The sequence below is a fragment of the Anabrus simplex genome, chromosome 9 (genome assembly GCF_040414725.1).
Source record: "Anabrus simplex isolate iqAnaSimp1 chromosome 9, ASM4041472v1, whole genome shotgun sequence".
NCBI classification, from domain to species: Eukaryota; Metazoa; Arthropoda; class Insecta; order Orthoptera; family Tettigoniidae; genus Anabrus; species Anabrus simplex.
Window position 1 is genome coordinate 84,091,974 of NC_090273.1, and position 13,369 is coordinate 84,105,342.

The 13,369-nt window shown below is 36.6% G+C and overlaps 1 protein-coding gene across 4 annotated transcripts in view; it reads left to right on the plus strand.

Annotated features, from left to right (window-relative positions):
- Window positions 1–457: 457 nt before the first annotated feature.
- LOC136881048 (cilia- and flagella-associated protein 70) overlaps window positions 458–13,369 on the plus strand; it is a 71,763-nt gene continuing 58,851 nt past the window's right edge. For 2 of the 4 annotated variants that reach the window (XM_067153645.2, XM_067153644.2), the window contains exons 1-3: window positions 458–591; window positions 5,678–5,808; window positions 12,870–12,990. In XM_067153645.2, coding sequence (XP_067009746.2) covers window positions 589–591; window positions 5,678–5,808; window positions 12,870–12,990 — 255 coding nt within the window. In that variant the 5' untranslated portion in view covers window positions 458–588. The remainder of the gene's footprint in view (window positions 592–5,677; window positions 5,809–12,869; window positions 12,991–13,369) is intronic. The other 2 variants (XM_067153646.2, XM_068229232.1) reach the window with 2 other exon arrangements.

Here is a 13,369-nt window from a genome sequence, read left to right on the forward strand (position 1 = left end):
AAAGAAAGAAAGAAAGAATGAAAGGAATGAATGAATGAATAAATAAATAAATAAATGAATAAACAAAAAGCAAAGTTACTGGATTCCCCTGGACCAAGCAAGTGGACAAAGATCATGCAGAGCTTAATATTAATCAAGCTGCCATAACTGACAGGAATGCATACCGTTTAATGGTCAAAACTAAACCTTTCCTAACATCCCTTACATCAGCTAGTCACAAAGGAGCCGGGAATTGGTCAGAGGAGCGCAGGAAAGAATTCAGCGAGAAAATGAAGGAATACTGTGCCAACAGGAAGGCTCAAGAGGCAGCTAAGAACACAATCCAGTACACCAAAAGGGGCAGACGACGACAAAAACACAGCTAAAACACAAGCACTGTGGTCCACAGATGGCCTAAACGCAAAGAAAATAAATAAATAAATGAGTGAGTGAGTGAGTGAGTGAGTGAGTGAGTGAGTGAGTGAGTGAGTGAGTGAGTGAGTGAATAAAAACCACATTAGCTCTGGAGCTGCCATTTAAGGATCCAACCAACCTATGGACTGAAGACCTAACATACATTCACACCATACAGTGGATTCTCAATAATTCATGGTAATTAATGCACGAACTTTTGCGAATTACTGAAAACTGCAAATTATCTGCAGTGTTTCTTTTAAGCCTAGTAAAAATTAAGTCATTGGTTAAAATATTGAAATGTATGAACAAACAAAAAAGCAATGATAACATTTTATGTTGTATTGCAAGATACAATAGAGGAAACTGAATACACAAAAAAAAAAATACATAAGCTTTACAAAACGCATGTGGATTATGCCAACAATAAATATTATTTTCAGTTTTTCACTTCAGTTAAACTTTTATATTTCATTTTATGACCTCTCATATTGAAAATGTACACATTCACAGTTGAAAACTCTCACAACTAAATTATTCAAAAATTTAAAAAGACTTCCGCGCGTTCATACCTGCGTTCACACTTCTCAACTACTGTATGAGTAGGCTGTACTGTTTGCACATCCACACACTGCGACTAAGTTTAAAAGAGGTCAGCGACCTTCGGGTGTAAGGTAGATAGGCTAGGCTCCATGTGAAAGTGCATTCTTCTTGTATTATCCCGCCTTGAAGACGAGGAAATTTGTGGTATATCACTCGTGGCAACATTTTTTCATGTTTTCAAATTTTCAGCATTCTTGTTGCAGTATGCAAGTAGGCCTACTGTAACACTGAAGAAAAACTTGTCTTCATACATGATATCACAATAAAATTTCTGTAAACATCACAGAGATATTATTTTACTACATGTGATGAGTCATTGCTATAAAGGAAACACTCTTCGAGAACTGCGAATTAACCGCAAATGTGTCGTAGTCTTAGGTCTGAATCTGCAAGTAGAGCTGTATTATCAGCATATCTGATGTTATTTATTTCTCCATTCAACTTTAATACTAGTTGTTACATACTCAAGAGCTTCTTTGAACATCCGCAATGAGTATATGTTGAAGAGACAGAACACATCCTTAACGCACACCTCTATAGACACCAGTTTCATCTGACATGGATCTTTCCACTCTTAATTTTGAGGTTTGTAGTGAGTAGACATTCTTAAGAAGCCTTACCATCAAGACCCAACTTGAAAAACCTTTTATTAATGTATGATGTTTGATACAGATGAAGGCTTTCTCAAAGTCTACAAAACAGATTAATATGTTTCTACATGACTCCATAAAACTTACAGTGGTGAGTTCTGGAGTTTTTGGGAAGGGAATTGTGGACTCAAACCAGTCGTGTGGAATTTTCCTGTTTCTTAGAACCCATTTTTAAAGTTCTCCAGAATATCTATATTTTATTCATCTATCATTCTGATGAACTTTGGGTAGATATTGGCCCGGTTTATTCAACTTCAGTTAACATTTAACTGCATATTAAAATAATTTAACAGTGAACTTCACCAAATTAGCATTTAATCAATATTGGTTAAGAGTAACAATCTGTTAAACTCTCAGTTGACTTAACTGCCGAGGTTCAAGCAGTTAAATTCTCCGTTAGCTCAAAATATGGCAGGTGCATTAAATGCAGAACTTCTGTATCTGGAATATTTAGAAAAATTAAGCCTTTTCTTGAAAGAGTTAGAAACAGAAGAAATGATTTTCATACAATTGTTTCAGTTGCTTGATCATACATTGGCTAATGTCAGTATGCACTTTTGAATTCATTACAAATTTTCTGCCAAGCATCACTTTTAGCTTTGAGCACGGATCGATTAGTTTCCTTAATTTCTATAATGGTTACATACTGGGAAATAATTTCCAAGAGAAGAGAAATTTGAACCATGCATTCTTTTCTCAGTTTTTCATATTGCAAGAGAAAGTTTACGCTCAAGGCAAAAATTTCTCATAAATGTTGACATGCATTTTGGTTTACAGCTGTGTTCCAACAAAAGTGCATCTTAGCGCACATCAAAAATAACATGGTTCTTCCACTGCCTTCTAGATTCTCACTGATCATGACTCTTGCAAGAGTTAACGTTGTGTTAGCTAACAGTTCCCAAGTATATTTGGATAAACGCAAGAATTTTAACATGCTGCTAAATTTTTAACTTACCGTATGTTATTTAAAGATAAAAACTTCATTGTTCTGTATTGAAATTATTGATGTTAAAAATTAAATAATTGAATAAAGCGGGCAATTGTCTGGATCTGGACCTTTATTAGTCATCATTTCAGTGTATAAAGGTTCATTTCTGCTACCATTGAAGAGCTTCTTTAGGTACTCCCCCTAAACTTTTAGTTGTGTTTGGAAGAATTCAAGGTACTTTTCCTATTTAATCCAGCAGTATATGCGATGGTGTTCCTCTGGTCAGCCCAGTTAGTTCTTTTACTTTCTTATTCAGGTGGAAGGAGTCATGTTTGTGTTGCAGATCTTCAAGCTCTTCACACTTATCTCTCATCCACTTTTCTTTGGCTTATCACATCTTTCTTCAAATCTCTCTGTTCAGTGGATTGTACTGAATGGTTATCCTACTCTTCCACATAAGATGGTTCCACAATGAATACTGATGCTTGCAGAAACAACCTTGTAGGGGTCTGAGAATGAATGGATGCAGAAGAACTGGAATTGATGTGGAAAGAGCCCATCCATTTGAAGTGGATGAAGATGTGCAGATAGTCCTTCTGGTCTTCATTAATTCATAATCGATTTTGGCCAGCTATGGATCATTTAAATAACTCGTTATGATTTCAGTTTTTTTTGGCGCCAGTATTCCTTAATTCACTTACTTACAGCTTCTTTCTTTTCAGCCGTCCAACATTGTTTCTTCTTGGTCGCTGTTTCTCGCTCTAGGAACCCCGCAAATGTGTGTATCTTGTTTTTGAAAGTGTTTCTGTTGTGGATATCTTGATCCATGGTGTTCATTTGTTGCACATTTTTCTTAGTATTAACAAACCATTTGTCATAAGAGTTGCCTTTCCTATTTTTTTTTTCTAGTTGCTTTACGTCGCACCGACACAGATAGGTCTTATGGCGATGATGGGACAGGGAAGGACTAGGAGTGGGAAGGAAGCGGCCGTGGCCTTAATTAAGGTACAGCCCCAGCATTTGCCTGGTGTGAAAATGGGAAACCACGGAAAACCATTTTCAGGGCTGCCGACAGTGGGATTCGAACCTACTATCTCCCGAAGCCTTTCCTATTGGGCTTGTTGAAATGGTTACAAAAGTTCCTAGTAAGTCTGTCGTGGGCATTCTTAAAATATGTCCAAAGAATTTAACCCGTCGTTTGCATATGGTATCTGAAATCTGCTGCAGGTTTGATATATTTCTTTGTTACTGCATAATTGGTATGTGTAAGCACAATTTTTTGGTCCAAGAAGTTTCTTTAAAATATTTCTTTCCTTCTTCTCGATTTCTTCAATGTCTTTTCTGGTTGTTAATCCTAGGTATTCTGAAGGATAATTACTATTTTTCATTTTTTTAAATTTGCTTTACATTGCACCTACACAGATACACTGGACAAGCATTGAACTGTTAAAGAATGGACTGAGATTAAAAGAACATACCTATGCAAGGAATTGACAAATATATATTCTAAAACTAATATTTTACAAGAAAACTTTGTTTTTACATTACATCTGAGCAAGAAATAGACAATATGCACACATTTATTCCCACAGATCACCAGAACACCATGGGGAACACCAATCCAACTCCTCCCACAGTAGCTCAATTGGATTTAAGTCCGGGGACTGGGGGTGCCATTCAATTAAAAACAATTCCCCAGAGTTTTGTTTGTTTTGCAGATAATTCATGCAATAGCGAGACTTGTGTTTGGAGTCATTGTCTTGTTGGGAGACAAACCCACGTCCAACAAGTTGCTGTCCAGAGGGAAGAGCATAAAAAGATAGGATGGAATAAATGGTAGCCATTTTTATCCATTGCTCCTTGAATTCGGCGTAGTGTACCAACTCCACTGAATGTGAAACAACCCCAAACCATCACAGAAACCATTCCATGTTTCACTGTAGGTTTTATACAGACAGGATGCATATTTTCCGATGCTGAACATCGAACATAAACTCGTTGCTGTTGCCTGAAAACCTTTGAAACTTGGTTACGGTAATACAATCTGTCATTAAACAATCATTAACACTTTGGCGGTCGCGCGAAGAAAAGTCACGTCAGTGGCCGCGCGGATTACAATTGTGATTCATACTTTTTTGTGATATAAGGCTATTCTATGCTATTTATTCAATGAATATGATTATGCATTGTGAAAAGAACTTCTTTTCTGTACAATATGATATAATTATGCATGCATTTATAAGAAATACCTGAAAAATTTACTGGACATTGTGATTTGTTTCACTTACTCCCTCCATAATGTTTTTGAGGTACCTCACTGTCTGGTTCATTCAGCCATCAATTTATATTCTCATAGTCATCCATTTTGTACTTATATACCAATAATTAATATAAACTCATAAAACGGACTAGATATATGAACATGAACTGTGATTAGACACCGTAATAAGAAAACAAACAAAGTCAAAAGAAGTCATGCTAGTGGTCGCACAGATCACAGTTGTGATCCACAAGAATAAATTGCTTTATACCCCAACAACCATCAGTCAAGGTTAGCAGACTACTGCGTTATCAGAGGAGGGATGGGGCGCGAGGAAGGTACACAGATGCTCAAGGTCAACAATCATATCAAGAAAACAGGAGCGAAAGAAACTAAACGGCTGGATCACTATTGTGATCCGCAGGACTACTGGAGTGTTAAACATATTTGTGCAGGTACGTATGATTTGTCCGGAAATTTTTGGCCGGTAGTGTAGGTTTTATTTATGGCGACGATGGGATAGGAAAGGCCTAAGAGTGGGAAGGAAGCAGCCGTGGCCTTAATTAAGGTACAGCCTGGTGTGAAAATCGGAAACCACGGAAAACCATCTTCAGGGTTGCTGACAGTTGGGGTTGAAGCCACTATCTCCCAAATGCAAGCTGATGTTTGTACTTGTCTCATCTTTCTGTTGCTCCCACATTCCACACAGACCTATCATTTTTTTATGCTATTACATGTTCCTTCTCGTATTTCCATCTTTCTCTAAATATGACTTGACTTGTCACTCGTTTGTTCATTTCCATTATTTATACAACTCATGTTTAACTATCCTTACTTTTACAGAAATATTGCATTTGGAGTCTGATGGGCCACTGTCACTATAAACTGAATGACATGCCCAAAGCAATGGAATACTATCATCAAATAGAGACCTTGGATGATCCTCCACATGATATGCATCTTGTGAGCATCAGGTATTCACTCATTTAATCACTGTAAGTTTAACAATTCATTACCATTACCTAAATATATTGTCCTATGTAAATAGAACTAGTTTTGACCCTACATACCTTGGGTAGTTTTTCAATAAAATACATGGAACACTTAAAGATAAGAATTTCATAATATTCCGTATTGAACTGAGTTCACAATTAAATTGAAATAAGATATATAGTGGTTCAACCATTTCAATACAAGTAGAATTAGAAATGTAATGTTACATTCCTAGTTGATTACAAGTAGTACCTGTTTCGACCACTGTTCTGGGTCATTATCAGCCAGTCACTTAAAATATTAAAAACAATGCAAATCTTTCACCAGTTGCAGTTCATTAAGCACTATAACACCTTAGGAATTAGCACTGCATGTTGAAAGTTCCCCAAAAACCTGAAAAAGTTGAGGATCAATCACAAAAATGAAGCCAGAAGCAAGTTCTTGAAGAGCAGCAGAAGACACATGCTGACCAGCACGGTGATTCCAAATGTTTATGAAACTCAAATCCTGAAGAAGTCGAGGATCAGTCACATAAATGAAGCCAGAAGCAAGTTTATGAAGAGCATCAGGACATATGTGCTGACCGGTACTGTGCTTCCAAATGTTTATGAAACTCGATGAAAAATTAAATAGTTCAAGGATCAAGCCTGCAAACATTGCTAGGTGTGACATCATACAATACAGTTTAATATACCTGACGATAGAAATATATATTAAGGTTTATATAATCTCGTATGTCAGATTCTTGAAGTTTGGAGATGAAGAACAGTTGACATAAAAAACAATTGTGAAAAGAAACAAGTTAAAAAGTGCAATATTAGAACAATTGAGAAACGCATTTACGTAGCGTGTGATTTCCTGAAGATAAGAGTTCAGGTAGAGATGGCGTAAAGTATAAATTTAAATATAAATATAGTGATCTGAACTGTAAGTGATATTATAATACACAGTTCAATGTGAAAAAGAAAAAGAGAGAAAAACCATGATGTTAATAGAAGATAAATAGGTGTGGATCAGAATATAAATAATGTTTAAAGCAAGTAAAAGCAGGTAGAGAGGGGTTGAATTAGATAGGAGATGATTAATAGAGCAGGAAGTGGAATGAAGAAAGAAGAAAGGAAAGGATAGGATAGGGAAATAAAGGAGGAGTAGTAGTTTAAGGTGGGGCAGGAGGATGGGTTCCTGAAGGTAGAAAACGTGGGTAGGAACTGTGTAAGGCATAGAAAATAAAATTCAGGTTTGGAAATTAAGCATTTTTGAAAATGAGAATGAGGAAGTCTAATAGAATACTGGGTTTTTCAGAAACGTTGTTTAAATTGAAATTAGGGTTGAAGTATTGGTCAAGGTGAATAAAATAATTTTCAGTTGTCTTTGGGTCTTTGTTAATAATTTGAAGTATTTCCATGTCCTGGTCAATTTTGGTGAAATTATGTTTAGAGTCTTGTATGTGCTGTCCTATTGCAGAGAATCTGTTATATCTTATGGCTTTGACGTGCTCGGAGTATCTGATAGTAAATAGACGAAAAATTACGAACTTTAACCTCAAAATTGTTGCCAAAAATTTACAGAAACAGATGTTTTGGAAAAACTAATGTGACTCCATGCTAAAACTTGACCCAAACACGATGATTAGTATAACACACAACACTACAATTTATATCATCTGGAAAACGCACAAGAAGATTATGACACGAGCAATTTTATAAGATGAATTGAGCGCTCATAATCTTGAGGTAGGTCAGTAACCAACTGTCTCCCACAGATAAGCACACCAGCCATTCAAAGATAACATAAAGTCAGACAAGAAAGTAAAGTACTTAGCATAATTTCATGGCATACCGGAAGTTCAAAACAACAGGGGATCACCGAGATGTTACGATCGGAACGCGGCTCGACGAAAGTAAGTTAATGAACACACGTTGAAATTTATCCCCGAAGACTTAAATTAAAACACGGCACACACAATGTGATATCACTTCACCAAAAAAAACACGTGGTCAGTGGAAGGCTTGACACAAAAGATATTTAATGAAAATTAACAACGAAACAGAAAAAATTTGTTACAAATAGTGACTTACCATTTCCTACAGCCATTAATTACAAGGAGAACACATCAACACAAACTGCACATCGTGGAATGAAAAACACTTTCGACTGCCTCATCAGGAAATAATAGGCAGCTCCCTCGTGATGTGTAGAACTCGAGCAAGAATCATGAAAAACAAATAAACAGAAATTAAGAATGCACACTTAACAATTACAACCTATAAAAGAAACATGTGAGGAACATACTCAAAATTAAGCTTTAAAGATAATTTTACAAAAGTTAGCCGAGAACGATTATCGTCAACCTCCCCTTCTTCCGTAACACACACTCTGATATCAATGTGGCCTCAATCGAACGTGTCTACACAAGATAATAATAATAATAATAATAATAATAATAATAATAATAATAATAATAATAATAATAAAACCAATGAAATACGAAGTAGAAAAATAATAATAATAATAATAATATGAATTAGAATAACATGCATTAGGCCATGAGCGTGAACACATAATATAATAATAAAATAAATAGGGAAAATAGAAAAATTTCAATGTAACAACGGTTTCACATCTAAGCTTGGAAATACGACGGTTGACTTATAAACAAGACTTATAGGTCTAATAAACGACAACTTAGAAAGGATTGTGGAACATGTTGGAGCCCTATTGAGGTCCATAGGAAAGTATGCCGTTATGGGGAAAAAAAGGTTCACGACAATCACCCTTTAGCTCAACTATATTAAAATTAACAAAATACAAATCCACTAAACCAAAATAAAGATATAATCAAGATACTTGAGTAAATTTACAAAACACAAGGTTTAACATAGTAAGATCATACAGAATTACAATATATTGGCAATAGCAAAATGCAAGTGACTGTCTGTCAAAAACACAGTCATTCAGAAAAGTGAAATTATTGATGACGGGAATCTAGGGCAAACTCCGACACGTTAAATTTAAAACATTGAAAGTTACATTAAATGAGAAAATACTGAAACACTAGAAGGAATTAAATAAAATCAACATGGCAGAAAAACATAAAAATAGCACTTACCATGAAAGGCAGAAGTTCCCGACAGGAAGCCCTCGAGCGCAAGCGCTCACAAGAGCGGTCGGATGGAAAAGACGCCGACAACACGCATCATGCACATAAAGCCGGCAGAAGGCCAGAAATGGGCAAATCACAATTAACCAATAGGACACCGAATTTCTCTAGATTCCCATTTTTCGCCAATTGGAAAGTTTGTTATTCTGACCGATCCAATTGCATGACCATATATGGTCATTTCCTAACCTGCTGATGCAAGAGGAATTGCATCACCTATCTCTCCGTGTGCAGTACCTACTGTTTCAAAAGTTATGTACTGCACGTGTTTCGTCGAAGCACAATATTACAATTTTCTTTCGATTACATAAAAAATCTACAATCTTTAAATGTTTTTCTCTTGAGGCTTCTTGAAATCAATTTAACTGATACACAACACTAATACAACACAACTAAATGAAATTTAAATACAAGGTCACTTAATAGCTTAGCTCTTGCAATGTTCATTTACAGTTCCATATTCTATTCTTGAGGTTTCCCCAAATGGCATAAAAGAAATATTACAATAATATTCAAAACACATTCAAATTAACATTTTTTCAAACATAACTTTCTTCTAGTTACATTAAAAAATTTCTGCAGAGTCCATATTTCTTCATTTTCCAGAATAAGTAAAATATACTAATTTTTAAAAGACCAAATGAAATTCTGCTGTCCCTTCTTGATGGCATACAGGTCACAATAATCATTCCTATATACGCAAAGTATAAACGTAAAAAAAAAAAAAAAAAAGACACGTCAAGGCCGTCAATCAGTTCATCCCTACCAACCCATCCCTCCTCCAACCCCTGCCATCATAAGCTATACTCCTGCTCCCTCTTAACCATCTGTCTGGTGTTGGTGTCCATGTCAAGTGCACACAATTTACGAGGAACATAGGAGTGAGTCTCATATAGCTGTATGTTAATCTCGATCTTCTAGCTTCCCTTCTTTTCTCAATAATTCACTTCAAATACTTTCTTTTTTGGACATTCACTTCAAACCGAATTAAACAATAGATCACTACATCTGATGGAATTGAACACTTATTCAAGTTGTGAATGTCCCATTCAAGCTAGATATAAACCATTACTCATGTTACTATTCAACAAGACATAATTTATAAGTCAAATGGCTCAATTATACAGATAAGGAGTACCAACTCCAAGATCAGTTCAAGAACACTGGGTTACTATAAAGACATTGACTTAGATCAACACCAACCACAACAGTTTTAATATGTCATTTTAGTTTCAATTTTAAATGTGTAGTCCGACTTCATCAAAGTTTTAGGTTTTAAATTAAGACATACCAAATTGTATTCTTTATTGTTGGTTGTGTGTAAACATATATTTCCAATTAGATCATGGCTGAAGATGACCCAATGTATGTAGGGTCGAAACTAGTACCAATTATATAGGACACTATATTAAGCTAATGGTATTGAATAGGTGGACCTTTCACTACCCTTTGGTAGTGATCAGTTGTCAATACTGACCATAATGAAATTCATAACTTATGAACTGTAAGTTTCCTAAGTTTTATACAGTATCATCCAATTTGTATATTTTATTAGGAATGGTAATTCTTCTCATTTGAGAGTCTCAAGGCCGGGAGCCACAATGTGCTGCCACGTTGACTGGTAGTTGTACTTGTTGATGTTCTTACACAACCTGCTCCTGGAATCATTTTGCCAGACTTCAACATCACCATCTCAGATTCATCTCTGGAACAAGTAGGCCACTCACTTCTTCTACCTTGGGAGTATTCTCTTGACACGTTGTTACTCGGAGATGGATATAGAAAATGGAATACGAGCTGCTCATTGAGCATTTGGACATCTTTTCTGCAAAGTCTTTTCAAATAAAGATCTAGAAATATCCACTTAACTGATGGTGTCTCTACATTACTGTATGGATGTGAAACATGGACTTTAAATCTCTGTTACATCAAGAAACTGCAATATTTTCACCAGCAGAAGCTTAGGATCATGATGAATATCATATGGGAGGATCATGTAACCAATGTTGGAGTTCTCAAAATAACACAAATGAACAGTATAGAAGCCTCCATCATCAGTCACCAGCTCAGATGGATTGGACATGTCCACCGCATGAGTGACAATAGACTACCTCGGCAGTTACTGTACAGTGAACTCAGTTCTGGCAGGGGGACTTGCGGTGCCCTTCTGAAATGCTACAAGGATCAACTCAAAAAGACCATGAAGAGTACAAACATTGACCCTAGTAATTGGCACACACTTGCTGAAGATCACCCTTCCTAACATGCAACCACATCTACTGCTGTCCAGCAGTTTGAAACAGAGTGTCAAAGACTGCAAACACAGGCTCGTCTTAGAAGAAAACTCAGACAAACCCAACCACATTCACCGCCCTCTGTCAGGTGTACCAAATGTGATTGCATGTTCTATACAAGGATTGGTCTGTTAAGCCATCAACGTCATCTGCACAAAGTGGACTAAACGTGAACTGCAGGTGAAAACGTATACTCGGATACGAGTAATGGCCAGTGATGATGAGTTGTACTTGTAGTTCTAATCCCTTTCCAGGGATCATGATTTGTTGGTTGCCCAGTATGTTATTGTTGCTACATATGGTTAGCTTAAGCTCCATTCCATCAGCTTTTTTTCATTCTCAGACAGTTGATGAGGTTATTTGAAGCCCTACAATATGCATGGATATTTACTGGTTGATGAACCACCAGTGCTTCTTGGCCTACTAGAGATAGCACTATGGGTAACGCCATGAAAGAGGTGCAAATGAGAGACTTACTGGATCTTGCAAACTTAACAGCATCAGGAATCAAAGATAACTAGATTTTGATAGGAAAGATGAAAGCAATGAGCCTGGTACAAGTAGAAGCAACCCCTGACTCAGTTACCCACCCTGTGGTCACTACTCTACACTGAGAACTCCTGCGGCAATGAGGGTGAACTCCATATTTCACAACATATCTGTCAGTGCACATCTTCAGTGGTGAAAATAGCAATCAGAAACACTGAATTGACCAAGGAAATCAGATAGGAAAGATGAAAGCTAGAAACAGAAGTGAGTGGAATCACTGCCAGACTCAGCTGAGGGCAAATTGCAATTCTCATGGTGTATTTATAATGTTGCTTGTCAATGCACTTGTTGAAAATGCCATTCAAACTCAGTGAATGTGTTATTTTGCCTCTTGGCTTCAATCACTACTGATCTGCATTTAGGGCAGTCGCCCAGGTGGCTTACTTTCATTAAAATGGAATAAAAGTGATACCAGAATAATACAGTGCCCAAAAAATGTACTCACTCTTGGACTTACAATAAATTCAGTGTTTATTAATACAGATACAAGGTTAATGGTTTCATTTAAATTAAAGACAATTAAGTGCAGAAAATTAAAGTAACCAGGCCCAGAAAAGAAAGAAAACAAGGCTCTTGCTCCTTGTGTGTTTGCAGATGTTTAAACTGATTACCATTATTTTCCAGACACAGCTGGTAACATGGACCAATTGAGTCAGGAATGTTACGAACCATTGCATTTGGAACTACAAGACATTGCCTTGCAGTTTCCTCTTTCAACGCAACCATTACGGGTTTTACACTGCAAACCTTATCTTTGAAGTATCCACATTTGAAAAAGTCCATTGGCATGAGGTCAGGAGAATGCACAGGGAATTCTACGTTACCTCTTTGTTCAATACATCTGTTTGGAAGTGTGGTATTGAGATAGGCCCTGATATCACGGTGGTAGTGGGGTGGTTCTCCATCTTGTTGGAGGTAACACTTATCATCACCAAACATCTCTGCAATGCATGAACCAACAGATTATACAGTACTTATACTTTCTTGTACAGATTACAATGACATTTTATAAGTGGCATCCATTATTCATATTTTCCAGACTGGGTAATTGTTACCTGAAATATAAACAACATAAAGAAGCTGAAAAGATTCTCTATGCTATATCACTTGTCTCCCCTTCTACAATGACGTGGTGTTACCTGGGAATTGCCTTGTACGAGGTTAGTGCTATTTTAAGAGTAGGTAGATAGTTTAGGATAATTTAGTTACCTAAATCCAGTGTCACTGAATATCCTAATAAGAGGGTTGGGGTAAAATTCAATGGAACCGTTGTTTTTCTTGCAGATATGCAAGCAGATCACAAACTGCTATTTGTCTTGTGGAAGCTATGCAGACATAGTGTGTATTCACAACAACAGATGGCTCTGTGATTGCTGGTAGTAGCAGAGAGAGCGCTGTGAAATCAGTTGTGTGGCAAACGTCGTGCGAGATGGAAGTAACACATGTTGAGCACTGCACGTACATCAAAATAGCTGTTCTCTGGGGGGAGAAATGTGAGAGAATATCACAGTGAATTTGTGAAAGGCCATGGGAATAATA